The sequence below is a fragment of the Protopterus annectens genome, chromosome 8.part0, assembly GCF_019279795.1.
Source record: "Protopterus annectens isolate FY-2018-M chromosome 8.part0, PAN1.0, whole genome shotgun sequence".
NCBI classification, from domain to species: Eukaryota; Metazoa; Chordata; order Ceratodontiformes; family Protopteridae; genus Protopterus; species Protopterus annectens.
In genome coordinates, this window is record NC_056741.1 from 1,102,285,174 (window position 1) to 1,102,310,123 (window position 24,950).

Below are 24,950 nucleotides of genomic sequence, written 5' to 3' on the forward strand. Positions count from 1 at the left end.
GGGATCTGAGGTGAACCCATAGGCTGAGGATAGAATGAAAATTGGCAACATCAGATTGTGGTATATCGTATATCACATAGCAATCTCTTGCAGCACCTTGCTAGTCAATGTGCTTCTGGGCATTTGATCAGTCAGTTTCCACCATTCACATAAATATTTCCAAAATCCATTAGGATAAGGTTCAGAAGAACCCTCACATAATGAAACTCTAACTCTGGACAAGGATAGGAGAACACAGACCTAAAGAGAGGAAATATGCTTCTTAATCACTTGACTAACAGTGGCAGCACTCGTTTAGATGAAGTATGGGAGGTGGTGTCAGCCACCACTGTAATTAACATTAATTCCTAAAATCAAGAGAAAAAGGTTTCTCTCCAATATTTCCCATATGTCATGCAAGTGGGAAGGTGTAGATGCAGCAGATGTTCCCTTGCAAGAAAAGAAAAGAAAACATAAAAAGGAATAGCGCAGATTGCCAAAAATCTACTAGACTGTAAATAAGAGCCAAAAGAGTCCTTTTACTAGGATTCCTGACTCATTATCTTCTACCAGTCTGCTTCATACTTGGTGATAAACTAGTGACCTTCCCAACATCTTCAGGTAATGCTCTTTCTTCTGCCCTTCTCCTTACTCTGGTTTACTGAGGTGGTGACTGGCAAGTGAAGCCTCAAGCTTCAGCTGTAAGCAGGACATGGAACTACTACACTAATATCATCAATGGCAGCTGAGGGCATCACGCAAACCTGAAGAAAGAACAAAAAAATCCACTGATGGCCCTGCTGTTATCTGCCAACCGCACAGGTTCTTTGTTGGCTCAAAAGGCTTCATCTAAGGCTCTTCTACTAGCAATAAAATTGAGCACTTTCACATGATGACAATAACAAAGAAAGATTCAACTAGTGGAAGCAGCATGACAGAAATACTTGCTGCACTGTTGAGTATGACTTTTCTTCTCATACAAGGAAGGTCTATTTAGAGCAATGGGAGATCATTATTTCAAGGAAAGAACATTTATTTTCCAGAACTGCAACAATGCCAAGTCTGATTTTCCCCTTCCTATGAGGAGCTGTCACCTTGGAATGGTTTATCAAGAAGGAGGAACATGGAAAGTGTGTGGGGCAGAACCTTTCTGTTAAAAAGAAAAACAATGTAATTGGTTTCAGCCGTCTAAACCTTACAATGACAATAGTGACCATCACAATCTTCATTGCATGTGTCTATGTTTAACATCCTTTTTTTTAAATCACACACACAAATAAGCTTGTGGCTATAGCAAAGAAAGATGCACCTTACATGGCTAACTAGGATTAAACTACAGAATGAACCTACAAATGGGCATAAAATTTGTACCTTGATTCTCTTAATGAAGAGGTCTTTTACTGTATACCAGTCTCATAAACAGTGCAATATGATTTGTTATGGAAGGCTTGTGCAACCCTTGCTACACTTATTTCTGATTACTACTGAGTAGGCAAATTATTACAAAAAACTAGGAAGTGACTTGGAAGTGACACAAATAACAGAATTTCACTATCGTCAGCTCATATTATCAAATCCCCAAATGATCACAACAGTTACGACCGAAGCCAAAGGATCCATGCATGAGGAAGCAACAGACACAGGACTGGCTTGATATTAGCACAGAAATACTCAGGTCAGGATACGTCCATACAGGTAAAGTCCACTTTAATGACAAAACATTCGATATACTCAACAAAGCATCTACTTGCAAAACCAGTATCTACAACCTGGTGACAGCAGAATCTTTGTTTTCAAACATTTAGGATTCCTGTCAAGAATAAAAAAACACTAAAAGGCCAACTGACGAAAACTGTATAAGGTTTTTTCATGCATCACACAGTAAAAAAGAAGTTATGTACTCACCATAACATTCCATGTTTGTTGTCCTTGATCTCATCTTCCTTCTTGTTGTTTGGGTTCGGAGCCGATCCTCGGCTCTGACTCGGCCGTATACTATAGCTCGAGAGCTTTTACTGGCACGAGGCTAGCCCTTATCCCAGGATGCCTAGCGGTAGTCACCCAGACTTCATTTGTGATAACCCAACACTAGATCATACAAACAGACAAGAGATATACTCTACTTTACATATCAGATGACACTTACATATAAAGGTGTAACCCCTGCACAAGAGTAATAGGAGTAGACTGAGACTAACCATAAGGTATGATATAAAGGAAACCCAGCCAGTGCAACCAATAAAAACAAGGGATTCCTCTTGATCCTCCAGGAAGGGGGAAGGAGGGTGGGACGCAAGAAGGAAGGCGAGATCAAGGACAACAAACATGGAATGTTATGGTGAGTATGTAACTTCTTTATGTTATGTTGTCCATATCTCGCCTTCATTCTTGCTGCTTGGGACAGCGTCCCCAGCACCTGATTACTGGGTGGCACACTGGAAAAACTCTTCAGGACCGTGGAACCAAAGGATGCCCTGTTCTGGGAGGTCGCATCTACTTTGTAATGAGTGATAAAGGTATGAGGATTAGCCCATGTAGCTGCTGCAAAGATCGAATCCAAAGGCAGTCTGGCTTGAAAGGCAACAGAGGTAGCCAAGACCTTTGTTGAGTGCCCTTTAATTTTCCCTGGAAGTTTTTGTTTACGCAACTCATAGACATGTTTTATAGTGTCTGAAAGCCACTTTGATAAAGTCACCTTCGAGACTGCACAGCCTTTTTTATTGTCTGCAAAGGATATGAACAATTGGTCAGATTTTCTAAAGTCCTTGGTCCTGTGTAAATAGAAACATAACTGTCTATGAACATCCAATTGATGAAGCTTATACTCTCTGCCTTGTTGCTATGATTAGGGAAGAACACAGGAAGCTCTGTGGATTGATTCAAATTGTAGTCAGAACATACCTTGAGTAAGAAGGAGGGGTTGGTTCTGAGAGAAACCCAATCTTTATGAAAAATCAAGTACGGGGGATGAATAGATAAGGCCTGGAATTCTGAAACCCTTCCCACCTCTTAGGTAATTGCAACCAAGAAAAGGGTCTTTCAAGTCAGAAATTTGAGCAGACAAGAAGCAGATGGTTCGAAGGGAGAAAGAATCAGAGTGTCTAAAACTAAATTAAGATCCCGGGGGGAGATGTTCTCTTATCGGAGGTCTTAAGAGGGTAGTACCTCTTAGGAATGCCTTGCATAACCTACGGGACACGATATTGGAACCCATTTCTCTCATATGGAAATTAGAAATGGCAGCCAACTGAACTTGGATAGTAGCTGCAGCTGCTCCTCAGTCGAAGGTTTCAGCAAGAAATTCAAGAATCTTTGAAATGGGAGCAGTAAAGGGATCAACCTGATTTTTGCCTGCCCAACAAGAGAACCACTTCCATTTACTTGCATAAAGTCTCCTAGTAGTGGGCTTATGGGAGGAAATCAAAATGTGTTGAACTGCTGAAGAAACATCGGGAAGCCTGGCTAAGACCGGAAGTGGAGAAACCAAGCTATCAGCTTGAGAGTTTGAATGGAAGGATGGAGAGTCCCTGACTGATGCATCAAAAGATCTGGCGCTGGGTCCAGGATCCAAGGCTCCCCCTGCAGGTGAGACCAAAGGAATGGGAACCATATATGACGAGGCCAGTAAAGGTCAATGAGGATTAGCTTGCAACCCAATGACTGTGCTTTCTGAAGAACCTTGGGGATCAGGGGAAAGGGAGGAAAGGTGTAAAGCAATCCCGGGGGCCAATTGTAAACAAGTGCATCCCTGGGTGACTGTCCCGGTGGTGGGACTAGTTCAAAGTAGCTGCTGCATTTTTTGTTGAGGGGGGTGGCAAACAGATCACAGCATGGCTGGCCCCATTTACAAAAAATCAAGTCCGCAACTTCCTGCTTCAGGGTCCACTCATGAGGCATCAGGATAGCCCGATTGAGCTTGTCCGCTATCACAGTGGATTTCCCCGGGATGTGAGTTGCAACCAGAGAGCACTGGGAGGACATTGCCCATTGTCCAACTCGTAGAGCCTCTCGACAGAAGGGGTAAGATCTGGTTCCACCATGTTTGTTGATGTACCATACTACCGACATATTGTCTGTCTGACTTGCTATCGTCCCTGTAGATAGACAGTCCTGAAGTGCTTCCAATGCCAGAAGCACCACTCTCATCTCCAGGACATTGATGTGCAAGTGGTACTTGTGTTCCTGCCAAGTCCATTGAACAGTCTGTCCCAGATAATGCCCACCCCCCCAATCTGGGAAGTGTCCATGGTAATTGTGGCTACAGGTTGGGGGGGGGTAGAAACGGCCTGCCTACTGTTACCATAGGGCAGTGAAGCCACCACTCCAGATCCTTTTTGCAGGATTACGTGATCAGAATCTGATGTGACACGGGTAAATCCTGGAATGACCATTGTGCAAATAGGAGCCACTGTAGGATTCTCATACGGAAGCGAGCCATAGGGACCAGAGTGATTGCCGCTGCCATAGAACCCAGGACCTTGAGGGCAAATCTTGTTTGAATTCTCTTTTGTGTGAAAAGTATGACAACTTGGCGATGGATTGTTAACACTCTTTCTTGAGGCAGCTTTACTATCATGGCCCTTGTGTCTAAATCTGCCCCTATAAAGGTAATATACTGACAAGGCAACACGGCAGGTTTTTCATAGTTTATGGTGATCCCTAGCTGAGAACAACAGTGATCCCAAAGACTGGGTGGAACATATGGGATAGAGTGTTGTCTTTTTGACAGGGGAAGTCGGAAGAAGGGGATATTGTAACCTCCGGATATTATCGATAGTACCCACGTATCTTCTGTGATTGTTTGCCAGGCTTTTGGTTACAAGGATAATCTCCCCCCGACTGTCTCTGGAGTCGGACAGTCTGGCCTCTCTTCAGGAGCGCTGGAAGGGCCTACCAGAGAAGGTATCTCTGTTGCCCTGAGGCTGAGGACCCCCCAAGCCATGAGATCGATGTCTTCCATTGTTATTTCCCCCTCTGTCCTTGGGGGAAAAATCTCCACGTGTTTCAGGCGAAGCTCCCTGGGATTTCTGGAACCAGATTTTCCCACTCTTCTGGCCTTTAGGATAAGGTTTAGATGGAGCAGAAAAATGTGCTCCCACGGCACAGAGAGTTTTGCCATCTTGTTCACACCTGGTAAGAGTCTCTTTTACTTGAGGCCTGAATAAGGATGAGCCGTCAAAGGAGGTGTTGGTAAAGGAAGACTTAAAGTGCTCCACAAAATGACAAAGGTGCATCCAGAAGTGTCTACATAAAGCCACCCCTGTGCCTGCTGCCCTGCTCCCCCCATTGACTGCAAACGAAATTAACCGCATAGAGGAGTTAACCACCGAAGTCAAGGTCGAAAGCCGAGAAGCCACCTTGTCCAAGGCTTCCACAGCTGTAGGATCCTGTAAGATATCTCCTAACTCTTTCAGGAGATCCCTTTGAAGCCTTGTAAAGTGGGACAAATAGTTCAGCGACCTGAGAGTAAAGGTTGCTGAAGAAAACATATGCTTCCTGTAGCTGTCCATCGTACGAGATTCTTTATTTGGCGGCTGGACAGATGAAGTTTCCTCTAATTCCTTCTTGGTGGCTGCTACTACCACCACAGCATCAACGGGAACACCTTTTGATAAGAAGAGTCTGTCTTCAGGGGCTGTAATCAATTTATTAGGCCTCCATGAAACTGGTTCCATCATGTCTGGAGAGCTCCATGCCTTTTGACTCACTATATGTAAAAGTGGGTCGAAAGGAGGAGATACCCAAGAGCTGGAGGGTCGGGAACTGAATGCAACCAGGTACACTGACTCATCTTCAGAAGGGGCAAGGGAATTCCAGTCACCCCTCTGTCTAAGGATTTCTAAGATGTCTGAAAAAGAGATATCTTCAGAGGAGGACTGCGGGGACCCTTCTGAGTCATCCAAGTCTGTGTCTGATATCACGGACTCAGGGGAGTCCACGTGCTTCCTCTTGCAAGTCATCTTCTGAGGGACCTCCTCCAAGGAATGCTCCGGGGAGGTTTCAGAAGAGGTGGAATCACCCAATGGGGCATCCTGGAGCATGAGTTCCCTACACTTGGGGCGGAGGGGAGGTTCAGAGGTGGACACTGGCACCGAAAGTAAGGGAGCCAATGGAGCAGAGGGTGGAGCTGTCTCAGCAGAGAGCACGCTCCTCATCACCTCGAAGGCATCACGGTCCCTACCCGAAAGAATATCTGGCTCCGAAGAAGGCGGTGACTTCTTCCAAACCGAGGGCGACAGCTCCTAGGCCGATGTAGGAGCACAGCTGACCTGTGCTGAAGCTCGAGAGGGAGAATAGGGTCGGACAAGGGTCTGATGCTGCTCCCCCCTGGAGCCGACGAGGGAGCGTCAGCTCCCAGATCCTTCAATAGAAGGGGATATCGAGGAGATTGAAGCAGTAGTCAGAACCAAAAGCCCGGAGGAGGTTACTGGAACCGATGGTTCCACCACTACGACTTCCATACACTCCGGCTCTGAACTCAGAGCAGTCGGAGTTGGAATCGAGACAGTTGTTTGGTCTGTTGGCACCATTTCCATCTGGGATGGGCCCGAAAGTATTTTGGCTAATGCTGGTGTCCTAAGAAGCCTCTTCACCACCCTCTCCACATCATCATCTGAAAGGATCCTGGATGACCGAGAGGAATGGGTTGAAGACCAGTGACTGCCTGCCACAGACTGTGGAGCAGACCGCACCGGTTCCAAGGCAGGAAACCTGAAATGCTTGTGGAACCTTACTGGCTCTGAAAACACAGATGGAGCCGTAGGTGATAGTGTCTTGTCGGAACCGACATTTGGGTCTGACTTAGCTTGTGGCTTGCCCTTCTCTTTAGCCGGGTCCGAACTCGGAGCCGAAGAGGATGAAGGTTTGGGTTTTTCCAGTTTTTTTGCTGCCTGAGTCCCCTGCAAAGCAGCATCAAAGTGGCCCTTCAGTAAACCTCTTAATATTAATTTGTTTTTTCTCTCCCGCAGGACACGTGAGCTGAAAGCATAGCAGACAGAACACGAATCCTGCAGGTGAACATCCAAACAATATCGCAAGTGTACCCATCCGTAAGGGACATCATTTGACAGCATGAATCACACTTCTTGAAACCCGAAGGTTTTGATTCCTTCGGTACCTTCGACATAATGTCGAACAGCACTATGTAAGGCTAGACAAAAGAAAAAAATGCTACTACAAGATAACTATCCAGAAGAGAATGGGGGAGAGCCTCTAAGTTAAACAGCGAACTCCCCATCTACGGAAAGCCTCTAACTTAAACGGCAACTCCTTATAAGTTAAAGAAGGCAAGAAAAGGCGAAGAACCCTCTAAGTTAAACCGGTCTGAAGAGGGAAAAAGGCCAGAGAGAAAAATGGTTAGTCTCTAACAAATGCGAGTCACTCGGACGGGATAGGGAAAGTAGAAGAATGAAGGACAGGTATAAATAACAAGTTAGAAAGATAAACTAGAAGATTTTCTTCAAAAAGTATAACAAACAGAAAAAACACTTAGCCAGTATCTGCAATCTTGACGCTGCAAGTGGCAAATGAGATCAGGGTAACTACCACTAGTCATGCTGGGATATGGGCTAGCCTCGAGCCAGTAAAAGCTCTCAAGCTATAGTATAAGGCCAAGTTGGAGACAAGGATCGGCTCCGAACCCACACAGCAAGAATGAAGGTGAGATATGGACAACATAACATCTATACTTCCTATGTTTTGCTTCCTGATTCATCACTAACCAAACCTTGCACTATGAGCCAATCAGAAGCCATGCATGTATTTAAGAGTAATACTGGTATCAGCGTTACTGCTAGTCTCCCCAGTAACAGCAATCAAAGAAAGGTGCTTAGCTCTCACAACTTCTGGAAAGGTCCCAGTCGCAAAAAAAGGTTGCCAGTTAATTGTACGGTGAAGTTAAAAAAAAAAAAGTTTTAAAGCATAATATCAGATGTATTAGTGAACGTGTTGGTCCTGTTGCAGGGTGTGTGAGACATCTGTGTGTACTTTGTAACACATCTTACACGGATTATCAAGGGTTTCATTATCAATCTGACTTACGAAGCAATCCCTTCACTAATACCAAAATAAGTAATGAGGGCAAAACCAAACACAGTCAGTAGCTAGCATTGTGGTAATTCAAAGTAAAGATGAAGATCCAATTGAAAGGAAAAATAAACAGAAAACATTTCACTGCAAAAAAGCAGGAGGACAATAACTGACATAAATGAAAGGATATTTGGATTGTCCTCTTCCTCCTAATCTCCGGGCTTTAATGTTTGGAAAGACATCACGAAAGATCTTTCCAAAGTTAGCTGCACTCAATGGCCGGTAGCCTAAGTTGTCACAATAGCGCCTGCAAAGAAAAATTACATTAATTTTACAAAAAAATTCTGCAAAAGAAAAAACACAATATCACTGTACTACATAAACAGAGTGAAACAAAACATACACTAACACTAGAAAAGGCTAAAAGACACATTTTTGACAACAGAAAAGGACCGCATTGCTCAGCCAGTCTGCCCACTTCCCCGTTTACTGAACAGCCTTGGAGATACTTCTTGACAGCTTTTGCCCCATGCTTAATAAGAATGTTTTTTTGTCGGACTAATGCATTCCTGAATTCTGTTACTGTTTTTGACCTTGATGACTTCTTAAGATTTGATGTTTAAAACAATAGCACTTTTCTGTGAAATATTTCCTTACAAGTCACATATCTTCAGATTATGTTATTTTGTTCTCACGCAGTTCTTATTTTGGGAGATTAGATTTACCTGAAACCATGTATACCCTTAATATACTTAAAAAAAATCTGTCATCTACCCCTATGCATTTTTTTTAAGTGTTTCTAGTCAGTTTTTGTATATTTTCACTTATAGATCATGTACAGTGTTTTTGTTTTATTTACTCATGCACTTGTTTTCTGAGTGATGGACTGATTTAAGAAGACTCTTCAACCATGACCAGAAAAGTACAAAACAGAAAATTTAACACTGGGAAACGCAGCTCTCAACCAGTCAGGGACAAATCTTGACAGAATCAGGGACACATCCAGAAATAATCAGGGACACTTTTAAAATATTACTACTGACTTGAGTCTTGACAGAATAAGAGAATGTGAATTGATACATATTTTCTAAAGTAAAAGAAGTCTATAATTCTTAATTAGTACTGTGACGTCTCACTCTGGGTCAGTAATCAAGAAATAGATACTGGAGAGGGACGTTCACTTGGAACAAAAATGGAAACACCCAGTATTTCCAGATGCAGCCCTCTGCATCAAGCACAATTTCCCTTAACAGTACACAGGGAACACACACAGTCTAGAGTCCGTATTTCTCTATCTGTCTCCCTCCAGGTCCCCAAAAGACTCCCCACTGGTACAGATATAGGGTTGAGACCTCAGCCAAGTTTCCAAGCCAGGTTTTCCAGCACCCTCTCTGTGAAACCAGTGCTTCCTGTCCCTGCTACACACACACACACACACACACACACACACACACACACACACACACACACACACACACACACACACACCCCCCTGGGAAAGGTGGCCACAGATTTACTAGCTACGTCCCCTTCTGGCCAGGCTATAAGGTAGTTACACTGCCACCATACACCCCAAAGCCAGCTACTCCACGGCTCTGGCAAGGGTACCCAATTATACGGAGTGAAATTAATATTAATACAAATGGTAGTGTTGGCCAATGCAGTAAAGCTTTCAGCAGTGGCCACAGCTGTCACCAAATATATATAAGAACTCTTAGAGATTAGAATATTCTCTAAAAGACCAACCCCAACAACAAGTTTAAATATATTTAATAATAAAAGAACATGAAAATTCTAAATATCTATTTACAATAAACGCTATAGTTTCAATCACAGGAAATACAAAAAATAACACAGGTGGACAGGTTCACAAAGTTACAGAAAAACAATACTTAACTAATCTCACTATATTTTCCTGACTGATCTAAAGAATTAATATTCCCTGGTTACTTACAAGAGCAAGGCAAGATGAAGCAGGTGAGGGATCCTTCTTTGTCAGGTTACAAAAATAGACTGCTCTGAGTCTTTTGTCTCACCTAGTTGTTGTTTGTCTTTCGGCTTTTCCCGGTAAGGGGTCACCACAGCGAAACTCCTGTCCGCTAATGATTGGCAGTAGATTTTTATAAAATGCCGCCCGCACGCTCATTTACGCACGCATGTCTTTCGAATGCTACCCAACCGCGGGGAGGACATGCAGACTCCATACAGAAGGCACTCCCAAGCCAAGCCGAGAATTGAACGGGAGAACCTGTTGCTGTGAGGTAACAACGCTACCGCCGTACCACCGTGGCATTGTATTCTACAGTTTGTAATTTTGTAAAATATTTGGAACACATTAAATTGATTGGATTTATAATTGCACAAAAGCACTATGCTTACATGCATCACCATCGGGCAGCGCCGGTTAAACAAGGTTAAACTATTTCTGGCTCCGTAAAGTCTGCTCTTCAATTTTTCCCTTAGAACTTCTCTACTTGCAATCTAAACAGTCTATTCTCTATCTCAATAGCTCAGCACTTGCTCCTAAAGCATTTTTATATAGGTAAAGTACTTGTATACTAAACAAAGTACTACATTAGCCTAGAATCCCCTTGAGTACCCATTTCCCTATAGGTCCCTTCTGACTCAGTTACACAGCAAACTTTTTCACTTTTTCTAGCATGTCGAAGGGTCAGTTGCTAGCGTCCTCTCCTGTTCAGCTGGTGAATCTGGGCATCTTGAGGCAATGTTACAATTGCCTCGTACACAGACAACCCACTCCTTCTCCCACAAAACACAAATACATGTGAGAGATGCAACTATATAGCCAAACTGGAGGCTGAGCTCTCTCAACTCAGGACTGGCAAGACCAGACAGGAGGAGAAGGAAACCACGCACACCACAAACCCAGTTTCATATAGAACTATCACAACTGCAAAACAAACACATAAACACACAAAGACATACTGAGGCACTGATCAAAAATCTACCAAAACTACAGAGGCCTCCAAAGCAGACACCCAAGCAACTGCCACCTCAAGACATAAGACATGCAACACATAGTTCTCAAAGTCAGTGTGCTAAACAGTCACAGCCCTTAAGGCCAAACACAATGCCAGACACACTTGTTATAGGTGACTCCATAGTCAGACACACTGATGTCCCACTCACCAGACTGAACAAGGAAATGATCACAGTTAGCTGCCTGTCAGGCGCTAGAATCCGCCACATAACACAAGCACTCAGGTCACTCCACAGCAAGTACAAGTATGACTCAGTCATTGTCCATGCCGGTGTGAACGACTTGAGACGTACCTCCCTGGACTACATGAAAAGAGACATAGAGGAGCTCTCAGATTATGTAGCCCAGGCCGGTATGACCCTGACCCTGAGCAGTATCCTACCCTCACCACCTAATGATGCCACAATACAGAGACAAAATGATCAGCTTTAATAATTGGCTTAATTACTGGTGTCATTCTAAGGGGATCCAATGTCTGTCTGCCTGGGATGACATGCTTGACAAGCCACGCTGCTTCAAGGGACGGCTTGCACCTGTCACCCCTGGGCTTCCGGATATTGGCAAAGGCTCTCGCCACCACCATAGTGCCTTTTTAGGCAAGGCTCAAATGATAAACCTACCGCCTAGAAAACAAAAATGGAGAAAAACTAAGGGTAATACTGCTCAATGCCAGAAGTCTAAACCTCAAGATGCACGACCTCGAAGCCCTCCTCAGTATGGAGAACATCGATGTTTGTGCTGTGACTGAAACCTGGTTCAAGGCTCCTGAGAGCACCCCAGCACTATCAGGTTATACCTCATATCATGCGTTCCGCCCCAAAATCCGGACCGAACTACAAAAGGAGGGTGAGTATCCATATTCATAAAGGATACCCACACCTCCAGGTTAGTGGCAACACGAAGCATCGGAGACCATCCAGGTGCAATTAACCATAGGTAAAACTGCCCTACAGTTTGTAACATGCTACAGACCACCTTCTCAAACTCAGGAAACCCACACAGCCTTCCTGAAGACACTGGAGAGTATAAATGTCTCTCCAAACACCATCATATTGGGTGACTTCAACTACCCAAACATAGACTGGGAACATTACTCAAGCCCCAACACCCTAGCCCAAAGGTTCCTTGAGTTCATAAACTCAAATGCTATGGAACAACTAGTCACCATTCCCACAAGAGGAGAAAATATACTAGACCTGATCATCACAAACATGGGGACACAATGCTCCACACGGAAGTATATCCCTCATTGGTGAGATCAGACCATAAATTAATCTCACTGGAGATCCACATCCCGCCCCCACCCCAGCAAAAGACCACAGTGAAGAACTTCTCAAAAGCAAACTTCACACTTCTTAAGACTGGAGTGGTATCCTTCAAGGCCCCCGAGCCAGTGGAAACCACAACCCACGCTGATGAAACCCTTACAAATGCCTTCTACAAGCACCTCCAGGAATGTATGGATCAAGCAATCCCTAATAAAATCAAGACCTTTTCCACCAAAGACAGGCGCCCGGTCTGGTGGACTCCAGCCATAAACAAACTCTACAACAAGAGGAGAAAGCTACTACATGACAGAGCAAAATCCCTAAATGGGAAGGCATCTCTGATCAATACTAGCAAAAAACTACGATCACTCATAAAATCATCCAAGGCCAACTTTGAAAGAAAAATCGCTAATGACACAAAAGACAATCATAAAGCCTTCTTTAGCTATGTTAGAAACCTGGGTGGAAACTCCCAGATATGCTCAGAATTAGTCCAAAATGATAAAAAATCACTGAACCCACAGACATTGCCAACATACTGGCAGACAGGTTCAGTGCAAATTTCTCCCTCCCTCCCCAAAGGAGAAATATCTATCCCACCAGAGTCTAGCCTCCCAAACATCTCAGATGCCCAGGTGAGAGCTGCTCTCTCTAAAGCAAAAACACAGCATCAATGGGACGGACGGTGGCCCGGCTGTGTGCTACACCGAACTCAATGAGGAACTAAACCCACACATAAGGCTGCTGTTTAATCTTAGCCTTACTACAAGATGCGTACCCAAAGAATGGCGTGCGGCAACTGTGGTCCCACTCCACAAAGGCGGTGCTTCTACGGACCCTGGAAATTACCGCCCCATAAGCTTGACGAGCCTTGTCTGCAAAGCTATGGAGAGGATCATAATGGAACTCATAAATAAAGACATTGGGGACCTACAGACACTGGATCCTACCCAATTTGGCTTTGTCAAGGGCAGATCCTGCCTCTTGAACTTGGTCGACATTTTTGAAACAGTCACTAAGGCCATTGATGAGGGTAAGGCAGTTCACACAGCCTACCTTGACCTAGCAAAAGCATTAGACACAATACCCCACTCGGGCATCATAGAAAAGCTCACCAGCTTAGATGTAAACCCATATGTCACAAGATGGGTTGCAAACTGGCTCAAGGACAGAACACACAGGGTTAGAGTTGCTGGTGCCATGTCAGACTCTAAGCCGGTCATGGCGGTGTCCCACAGGGCTCAGTCCTGGGCCCCTCTTGTTCGGCATTTATTTTCTGAAGTGCAGGCAAACATAGGGGATTGTGGCTGACAAAATTTGCAGATGACTGCAAACTGGGCACCATAATTGACACTCCATCAGACACAGACATCCTCCAGAAAGGTCTCATAGAAATGGATAACTGGTGCCAGAGCCATGGCCTTAAGCTAAATGCCAAAAATGTATAGTCATACCCTTTGGGAAAAACAAGGTAACCCTAATTACCACATAGGTGGTAATCCATTAAACATGGAAGAAGTTATCAGGGACCTGGGGACCCAAGTTGACAGTAACCTCTCTTTTGACACTCACATTGCCAAAGTGGTTAGGAAGACCTTCTACATTGCCCACCTGATCATGAAGGAATTCACATCCAGATCAGGAGAGGTCATTGTACCCCTGTACTCTTCACTTATCAGACCAATGATTGAGTACAACGCCCCATTGAATGTACCTTACCCGACACCTGCAGCAGTTGGAAAGACCCCAAAAGTTCCTCACCAAAAGGATAAAGGGGCTCAAACATATGTCATCGATGCCCGACTGAAGAAACTCCAGCTCTATTCAGTCGCATACCGTCTGCTCAGAGGTGATCTGTGCCTGACATACAAGGCCATGTCCAACCCGGAATTAATGGACATGCTCCACCTCAAAATCCAAATCCACCAGAGCCACGAGAGCAAGAGACTTAAACCTCAACATGGATATAAATAGGACGTGCTGGAGGGACAGATTCATCACCCAGAGACTCCCTACACTATGGAATAGAATCCCAGTCCATGTGAGGCAGAGCCCCTCACTGACTCTGTTCAAGAGAAATCTTGACGAGTGGATGGGAGATCATAGGTTTACCCCGGGAATCATCTCTGTATCACTGCTGGACAGAGGCACAGCAAACTAATGGGTATAGTATTCTCATCCTAAGGGGTGGTGAAAGCCACACACACTCTGGCTAGGCTTATAAATGCCCTAGGGCAGATAGCCTAGTATGAACCTATGAACCTATTAGATCATTGAAGGTAAATGGCAGAGATACCAGACTTGTAAAAACAAAAGCACTACGCTTACATGCATCATTAGATCATTGAAGGTAAATGGCAGAGGTACCAAACTAGTAAAATAAACTGCGCATTAAGCAGTTTTGAATATTTTTTTTCTGATATAGTTCTATTAGTGTATTACATTTAGATTTAGTCAATGATTTTAACACCATCTATTTGCTTGGGAAAGGTCTTCTGACAATTGTGGTGTCCTATGGGTGATTTATGATGGTAATAAGCTTACAGTTGTCTGCAAACTTGGTCAGTTAAACCATAAACATTTGCACTGATGTCAGAGAAGTAAATGCCAAACAGCACTGCTCCAAGGACCGAACCTAGTATTAAACATTATTTTTAGTGATGGACTACAGAATGACATCACATACATCTGGTCACCGGACTTCTAGTTCTCATGCTCCCCTCCCCCTTTGCTAGAAGCTGTCAAGATTTAGCACATATGTGTCAATAATACACAGCTTTGCTAAGATCTGCTGCAGTTCCTGGAAGTCATAAAACAATTTCAAACCTCCACCCTTCCAGAGAAGCAATTAGTTCATCCCAGTGATAATGCAGGAGGCCTCCCAGTACAAACTTTTTTTGTCTCTGGCTGCATTGAGAACTCAGATTCATAGATTCATAGATTAGTACTAAGCTAACTGCCCTTGCGAGCCATTTTAAGCCTACGCAATTATCCCTTATGAGACTCAAACCCTGCACCTTGTATTTGTAAGGCAAACACCTTAAGCATTAGGCCACCCTCCCACCTACACCTACAGGCTACAGAATGACATCACATACATCTGGTCACCGGACTTCTAGTTCTCATGCTCCCCTCCCCCTTGGCTAGAAGCTGTCAAGATTTAGCACAGTCCCACCACTGTAAGATAAAATCTTTATGACCTAAGCCAGGTAATTTAATTTCAAACCATTTTCAAAGTCTGAAATTAACCTCTTCTCTTCCAGTATCCTTTGTTAAAACATGTACATTTAAACAGTTAGAATAATACAAGCATATTTCTTTTACTGTCCAGCAGGGCACCCTGTTGGTACATTTTTAACACAAGCAGATTTACTAATACATTTTAAACACAAGCATCTGTACAAATCAAGTTGATATACAAATGACACAATTCTTTACAAAATTCCAGCTAGCTGTGCTGGCATATGTTACACATCCACTGCCCTACGTCTCCTGGCATAGCTGGCAATACCTCACATCATCACAAGTACCATTATTTATTAAGTGCAAATCATCACCTTTTCTCCAAAAGTCACCAGTTTTACGAAGGCTTAAGAGGGACAGAGCTAAAATTTCAGTCAAAATCAGGGGCATCCCTGAAAATCATGGAGAGTTGAGAGGTATGCTGGGAAAACATATAATAAACAAAACTTTGTAACCGCACGTCAACACAATGTATGGGAGAAAGCAGCAGAGTAAAGATATGCACTGCATGCATACAAAGCTGTTGCTCTTCCTCTACCTTTGTCTCTTCTATAGTCTTATAGGTATGAAGTCTCCAAATTTTCACAGTAGTCTAGATAACATTTCCTGCTATACATTGTTGATGCTGTTTTCATGCATCCCAAAAGTCCATCAGTCCTACTGCCCTTGTCTCCTTTTGGGGGTTTACTGCTTGCATGCATTTTCAATCCATTAAATTTAAATTGCCATGTTTTCGACATTTCTTCGGTGTCTAAGACATTAAAGCCTTTCAATCTGTACAGCTAGTGTGTCATCCAATCTTTGCTGTAACATCACAACATACTAGAATGGTAAGGACAGAAGCGACATCTACCAAGCTTCAGGAAAACGTGTAACAGTACAGGTTACAAAAGAGGTGACACATGGAAAGTTATCTATGTACAGGATTTGGAGCTTAGACATACAATATTAGGACCAGCCCCTTTGAGCATGGTGGTTGTCTGACTCATGCAGCCTGGATATATAGCTCACAAAATTTCAATTGGTTAATGGACGTAATTCAAAAAGAAATTGGGGAAAAAAGAAATACTACATTTAAACCTAAACTGATTGAGTCCTTTAAGTTGGTTTCTAAACAAATTTCTCAAAGAAAATATGAGGCACAAAGCTATGGTTCTTTCATTTGCCAAGAAATGTAAAGAAAAGTGTTACTAAGAAATGGACAGCAGTATTTCGATCTATGAGGTTGACTGATAAAGGAGGGATTGCACCTACTTTTGTTTGTAACAGAAGACCCAATTTGAAAGGATTGTTAAAGAAGGGGTACAAAGTAAACAATGCTGGGGTGTTCTTTATCAGACCCCATTATGTGTAGATGCGGGACGTGTTCTCAATTTGCCTATATTTTGGAAGGCACTCGTTTTAGGCTACACCTCACTTTTGGGATACCTTATACTAAGATTTTTAGTTCAAAAATAAAGAAATGGTCATAAGACGTACGGCTTTGCACTCATAAAAAACTCTTTATTACTAGTAAAACCAGGTAAGCGCTTTTACCACCATCCCGGTGGCTTCTTCAGACCATGCAAGACATAATTTTAAAAAGAAGCATTTTATACTCACCTTTTCGTAAATCAAGTTAACCTACTACACCTTTTATTCAATGTTAACATCCCCATCCCTTCGTACATTATGCGCATGTCTCTAATGTCACTTCATGAACGTAGATGTTAACGTAAAGAGATATACTCCAACATTACCCCATTCAATAGCCCAATTCATTTTACCCATGTACACATTCTAAACTCTGATAATGCATACATTTAAAACATATTTATGTTATAAACAGGTAACATTAATACATAGCAGACATATATTAAATTCATAGATCAACTACACTTCTAATTCAATATTGAAATCCCCATTCTCTCGTATATTATGTGCATATCTCTAACATAGTAGAAAATGAACGTGTGTGCTAGCTCAAAAAATATTCTTCTAAATTACCCCATACAACACCTCAATCCATTTTAACCACAGGCACATTCTAGACTCTAATAATATATGAATTTAAAACATATATTAAAAACATATAACATAAATACATGTATTAAATCTTAAAATGCAACCAATTAATTACAACTAATTATTACACATATACTACTATAACCTTAATTATGTCATATCATTTATAACTTATAAAGCATCTAGCTATATATGTATATATAATTAATTAATATAATTATACATTATTGAGGGCATCCATGTATTACTACCCTATCTGTCCTCCTGTACAAAAATATATAAATTGTAAACTACATAAATAAAAAGAAATGTTTTATGTATATATGTGTATAAAATTAGAAGTTATGTACTTACCATAACGTTCCATCTGAGTAGGTGGATTCATTTGTCTGCAACCTGTGGGTTATGGATCCGATATCGGATCCGAACCGGCATGGTTTATCCAGCTATGGATCCGAGCTCTTAGCTCCTCCCCTCACCCATAATGCCCTGCTCTCCCTACATGACCTCAGATCGAGTTTGCCCTGAATCAAAATACCCTAGAAAGGGTAACACATAATATGCAGGAAACTGACAAGGCCAGGGGGATAGGAGGGCGGGATGGTTGCAGACAAATGAATCCACCTACTCAGATGGAACGTTATGGTAAGTACATAACTTCTAAATCTGAAGTAGGAGATTCATTTGTCTGCAACCTGTGGGACAGAGTCCCCAGCTACCTGAATCTTGGGCGGCCGTCATGGAAGGATATTCCGGAGCACCGCGGAGCCAAAGGATGCTCTACCTCTAGATGTGATATCCAGCTTGTAATGAGAAATCAAGGTATAAGATGAAGCCCAAGTGGCTGCTGAACAAATATCATCCAGAGGAATCCTAGCTTTAAAGGCCGCTGAGGTATAAACTGACCGGGTCGAATGGGCATGGACTCCTTCCAGTGCGGGCCTCCCAGAAGCTTGGTAAGCTAAAAGAATACACTGCGAAATCCATCGTGACAAGGAGACTTTGAAAATTGGTTTACCCAAATTGAATTTGGCAAAGGAAATGAACAACTGGTCGGATTGCCTAAGACCAGCTGTCCTGTTAAGATAAAAACAAAGCTGCCTGTGAACATCCAAGGAATGCAGCTTGTATTCACCCTTGTTCTGATATTTAGGAAAGAAAGCAGGGAGGTTAATGGACTGATTAATGTTTGCTTCTGAAGCTACCTTAGGAAGAAAGGAGGGATTGGTCCTGAGGTATTCGCGGTCCGGATGGAAGACCAAGTAAGGAGGCTTCATGGATAAGGCTTGAAGTTCCGAAACCCTTTTGGCCGAAGTAATGGCTACTAAAAAAGCAGTCTTGAGGGACAAGAATTTAAGATCTACTGTAGCCGCAGGCTCGAAGGGGGGAGCGGTCATGGCCTGAAGAACCAAAGAAAGATCCCACGGTGGAACCGCCTGCTTGACAGGGGGTCTAAGGAGAAAGGTGCCTTTTAGGAAGATTTTACATAATTTGGCAGACATAAGAGGTCCAGAGTCATGACCAACATGATAGTGTGAAATGGCCGCAAGCTGCACTTTAACTGTTGAACTACTGGCACCATCATTAAAAAGAGTGGTTAGGAAGTCTAGCACCAGAGGAAGGAGAACCGTGAAGGGATCTAGACCCTGCCGCTCCGCCCAAATGGAGAATCGTTTCCATTTACTGCGGTAAACTTTTCTGGTAGATGGTTTATGAGCCGCTACCAGGATGGCCTTAATGGGGGACGAGATACCGGGAGTCCTAATTAGGAGTGGAACTGGAGCAGCCAAGCAGTTAGCTTCAGGTTGTCCAGATTCGGAGTTGGTAGGTTCGATGGGTGTGATATCAGATCCGGAATGGGATCTAGAATCCAAGGTGGATTCACCAAGTGAGACCTTAGGAAAGGGAACCAGATCTGTCGAGGCCGGAATGGGGCAATAAGGATCACTCTGCACCCCAACCAAGAGGCTTTCTGAAGAACTTGGAGCATCAGAGGCAAAGGGGGGTAAGCGTAAAGAAGACCGGGAGGCCAAGCATGCACCAGAGCGTCTCTCGGGGAATCCCCTGGAGGAGGGATTAGAGCAAAAAAACTGTCGCACTTGGTGTTTAAGGGAGACGCAAAGAGATCGCAACAAGGAGTTCCCCACCGTGCGAAGATACGTTTCGCTACTTGGGCATTGAGAGACCACTGCGACGGGAGAGAATGGTGCGACTGAGCTTGTCCGCAAGGATGTTGGACCGACCCGAATATGCGGTGCGATGAGAAAGCGGTTGGAGGTGATCGCCCATTCCCACACTCTCATGGCTTCCCGACATAGAGGATAAGACCTGGTTCCCCCCTGTTTGTTGATGTACCAGACCACCGACGTGTTGTCTGACTGAATATAATTGTTCCAAAGGGAAGAAAGTCCTGAAGTGCTCATAGCGCCAAGAGCACTGCTCTCATCTCTAGAACATTGATATGCAGGGAGGTCTCTGAGTCGTTCCACGTGCCTTGGACCGTCCGGCCTGCAAAATGCCCCCCCACCCGAGGCGGGAGGCGTCCGTGGTCACCGTCGCCACAGCCGGGCGAAGCACAAAAGGGGCGGCCTCCGTGGAGATCCTGTGAATGGAGCCACCACAAGAGAGACCGTTTGCAAGCCTTGCTGATCGCAATGGGATGATACGGAGGTAGAGCAAGGTAAGACCACTGAACTTGAAGTGTCCACTGAAGGACCCGCATGTTGAACCTGGCGAGTGGAAGAAGAGATATCGCTGCCGCCATGGACCCTAGAGCCCTCAGGACCAATTCCGCCGGAACTGAGCTGGAGTGGAGGATGGCCCGCACCTGGAGTCGCAGATTCTGAACTCTGTCGGCTGTGAGAAAGGCTCTTAACTCCCTCGTGTCTAACCTGGCACCTATAAAATCTATCAACTGAGTAGGGGCCAGGTTGGATTTTGCTACGTTTATTGTGATGCCCAGGCGGGGAGCTAGATGAAGAAAGGAGTCTCGCGCCAAGGATAGTAGATGCCTTGTTGGGGTGGTAAGAAGCCAGTCGTCCAGGTACAGAAAGACCTGGACCCCCTGAAGCCTCATGTGGGCCGCAATCACTGGTAATACTTTGGTGAACACCCTGGGGGCTGTGGTGAGACCAAAGGGAAGGACCCTGAACTGGTAGTGACTGGCTCCCAGCCGGAAGCGAAGAAACCTCCTGGAGCGCCTGTCCATTAGTATGTGGTAGTACGCATCCTTGAGGTCTACAGAGCACATCCAGTGATTCTCTCCCAGGAGGGGGAGGATGGATTGCAAAGTGACCATTCGGAACTTCTCCTTGGGAACTGCCAGGTTTAACAGGGACATGTCTTTTGGTCCCCCGTCTTTTTTTGGCACTAAAAAGAACCTGGAGTAAAACCCTGATCCGATCTGGTCTGGGGGGACGGGCTGGATGGCTCTTTTCCCCAGCAGATGGCCAATTTCTGCTGAAGCGGCCTCCCACTGACCGGGTAGAACGTCGGGGAGGGATCTTAATTTTGGAATGTGATGAAAGGGGATCTTGTATCCTCTGAATATAATGCAGAGGACCCAGCGGTCTGATGTTATGGACTCCCATGCCGCTAGGTGCTCCGAAAAACGTCCCCCAACTGCCTCCAGAGTGGACCAGTCGGGCAACCCCTCAGGGCTGCTGCGCGGGCCGTTCAGAGAAAGGTTCTCTGGACCCGAAATTCCTGGGAGCCCCTCTGCTCCTGGTGCGGCGTCCTCCCTGTCCTCCTCTGCCACGGAAGGACTGGTTGTCTGGAGCGGGTTGGGATTGCTGCGACTTCCGGAACCACATTTTCTTCTGGCCCTTTTGGTTCCTAGAGTAGGACCTCTGGGGCACAGAGAAGCGGATTCCGATGGCAGACAGCGTCTTCCCGTCCTTTTCACTCTGGGTCAAGGTGTTGCGAACCGTTTTGCCAAAAAGGGCAGAACCATCAAAGGGGGCGTTCGCGAAGGACGCCTTGAAGGGCTCCGTGAAATTGCAATGACGGAGCGAGGCCTGGCGTCTAGTGACTAGGCCTACTCCTGCAGCTCTAGCGGCTCCCTCAGTAGCATGGGACAGCAACCGCATAGAGGTATTCGTCACGGATCGAAGAGTGGCCATACGGGTGGAGTGCAAAAGTTTGTCCTCCTCCGACATGGACTCAGGGGGGGATGCAGCGTATTCTTTAATAAGATCGCGCTGCATCCTGGTAACATGTGCCAGGTAGTTGAGCGCCCTCACCGAGAAGGTCGCTGAACTAAACATTCGCTTCCCCAAGTGGTCCATCATCCGAGACTCCTTGCTCGGAGGATGGACTGAAGGACTCTCCTGGGCGAGTTCCTTCTTGGTGGCTGCTGCCGTCAACATGGCATCTACTGGAGGCCCCTTACTCCAGTGGGCACGGTCTGCAGGGGGGCTAAGGATTCTGTCTGGCCTTTTGGGGATTGGCTCCACGGTGTCCGGTTCCTTCCACGCCCTGGTGGTAATAAGGTCCACCAGGGGGTCGGCAGGAGGGGACACCCAAGAGGTAGACGGGCCCGCTTCGAATGCCTCCAAGAACACGGACTCGTCCGAAGAAGACTTGGGGGCAGACCACCCACCCCTTATGCGAAGCATTTCCATGATGTCTCCAAAGGAGACATCCTCGGGGGGTGATCTTGAGGAGCCTTCCCCTTCCTCCAAATCCGTGTCTTCTGTTAAAGACTCAGGGGAGTCTATGTGCCTCCTTTTACACGTATGCTTGCGAGGTGCTTCCTCGGGGGGGGCTGTCCGAGGAGCCCTCGCAAGCAGTGTCTTGTTCCGATGGAACAGCTTGGGGCATTGAAGCGGGCTGTCCCAGTGGCCGGATGGTGGAAGCCTAACCCAGTGCAGATGGAGCGCGGGAAGGAGCCGAAGCAAGTGCCGGGGGTCCGGAAGCCTTCAACAGAGCCCTCTCCACTACATCAAAAGCTGAAGGGGAGCCAGCCTCGACCAAAGGATCCGAAAGTCGGCTCCCTCTCGGATCCGAAGAGTGGATCGGAGCTGGCCCCGAGACACTCGGATCCGAGGGACCAGTGTGCTCCGACACAGACGGCGCCGAAGGCACACTAAGTCCCCCGGATCTGAAGCTCGGAGCCAGGCTCCGAGAGGTCGGATCCGAAACACTCGAGGGGAGGGTCGGATCCAAAGTACCTAGTACTATCGGCGCCGACCCACCCCCGGCTCAGAAGCTGCCCAGCTCCGAACGCTCCGAACCCGGGTAGCGGGTCGGAGAAGGAGCTATGGGCTTGAAAAATGGGGTCGAGCTCCCCCCCAGAGGGGGGGGGGAGGCAGGACCACTCCCATCTGCATCTGGGCCTGGATGAACCTTCTCATCATCCGGTCCAGATCGGTGTCGGAAAGGCTATACGTAGACCTCGAAGAGGCTACTGAGGTAGGCCTTGAGTGCCTCCTCGATAGCCTCGACGGAGATTGGGTCTCCTCCTCCTCAGGCCCCGGTGAAAAGCAGACCGGAGACCGGAGCCGAGGGGGGGGGGGGGAGAGCCAGCAGCCACGGAGGCCGGAGGAGAAGCCCGCTTAGCTGGCGGGGCCGAAACAGAGGTCTCGGCCCGCCGCTTGTGGTGCTTCTCTCTCCAGTCCTTTTTTCTTGCTTCCCTGTCCTCCAACCCAGCAGCGGGAGGTTGAGTCCCAGGTGGAGGAGGGGGAGCAGGAGAGGAGGGAACTGTAGCAACAGTACCCACCACAGGAGTGGAGGCCGAAGCCGAGTCCGGGGCCAGAAGTCCCGCCAGGACTAGCTTCGACCTCCGCTCCTTCAATGCCCTGGGGTTGAACCCTGCACAAATGGAACATCCAGAAGTGAGATGTTCAACCCCAAGGCATCGAACGCACCGAGTGTGGCCATCAGCAGGGGAAAGCTTATGGCCACACTCGATGCACTTCGAGAAAATTGCCTTAGGGGCTTCTGACATAACTAAAGTCTTTTTTTTTTTTTTTTAAACCAAATAAAAAAAGACAAACAATTAGTGCTAAACTAGCACACACACAAGGCCCCAAACAACACACTCAACAAAACTCCGAACCAGCGAGGGGAGGGAATTAAAATAAAATTTTAGATCTAACAATTTAAACCCAAAAGTATCAAAAACTAAAGGAAACCTAACACAATCACACAAATTTAACTACAGAAAAGCAATTTAAAGCTTTAAAAGAGTTTTTTAAAGAACTTAGCTGAAGAGCTCAGACGATCCAACTGGTTACCAGCGCGGCAAACTAGATCTGAGGTCATGTAGGGAGAGCAGGGCATTATGGGTGAGGGGAGGAGCTAAGAGCTTGGATCCATAGCTGGATAAACCATACCGGTTCGGATCCGATATCGGATCCATAACCCACAGGTTGCAGACAAATGAATCTCCTACTTCAGATCATATCTTTAAATGGTGTTCTCACTTCCTAACTTCCCGGACATCTAACACTGGCTTGACTGACACCTTCCCGTTCAGACCATAACCTTTCTCTGCTCTCAGTTTTAAAATCCATCTGAGATAACCATTCTCCACCTTATTCTTGATGTCCCCCTTCCTCAGGATGGTGGTGAAAGGGCTTACCTGGTTTTACTAGTTACAAAGAGTTTTTTATGAGTGCAAAGCTGTACATCTTACGACCGTTTCTATATTTTTGTACTTGTTTCTTGTTGCTGGTGTGTGGTCGTACGTTTACTTGCTTACTGTTTTTCATAATTTTTTTGATTTTTAGTTGTACAGGAAATTTTAGTTGAAATACCCCAGGAGTGGATTACTTCACTAGGTGTGCCTCCTGTCCATCTTTTTCTATAAGCAAAACAGAGCATGCATGAGGTGAACGCATTTGTAAGCACAATTATACCCATTAAAAAATGTGATGAGTCCAATGCACTATACAGGCACACATCATTCTGCATTAATTATAACAAATTTGAATATTTTTTTATACTGGAAAATGTGCACCATGATGAAAGCGACGGCTGTTGAAAGGATAGGTTTGAGAAGAAGGAAGTGCACTGGCAACTTGCACCTAATTCTACATAACTGCTGGTTTAAATGTTATGGTTTCATTTAATAGTATTTTAAGACTTAAGTCATCCAATTTGTAAAGTTATTATTTTCTGTTTTTAATGAACACATTTTATTGAATATAATTTTAATAGTTCTAGTAGAAATCAATATGCTCTAGATACCTTAAAAGCTTTAAATTAACTACGTATGAGGTACAGTCTCTTTATTGATAGGTTATTTTGGATCATGTGGTGTATTCATATTAGACTTATTCATCGTCTTCAGTGACACTGCTGTTCTGAAACATTTCAAATGAAAGTGCTTTTAGACAGTTTGAATCTGCTGAGTGCTAGAGAGTTATACTGCTTATAAATAAATCTGACCAGCATCGGCCTCTCTGTGTGCTTTTGAAGTTTTA

The 24,950-nt window shown here is 45.1% G+C and overlaps 1 protein-coding gene across 2 annotated transcripts in view; it reads right to left on the reverse strand.

Moving 5' to 3' along the window:
- Positions 1 to 24,950, reverse strand: part of RFX5 (regulatory factor X5) — a 654,045-nt gene that overhangs the window by 298,886 nt on the left and 330,209 nt on the right. For both annotated transcript variants that reach the window (XM_044080629.1, XM_044080628.1), the window contains exon 6: positions 8,198 to 8,314. In XM_044080629.1, coding sequence (XP_043936564.1) covers positions 8,198 to 8,314 — 117 coding nt within the window. The remainder of the gene's footprint in view (positions 1 to 8,197; positions 8,315 to 24,950) is intronic.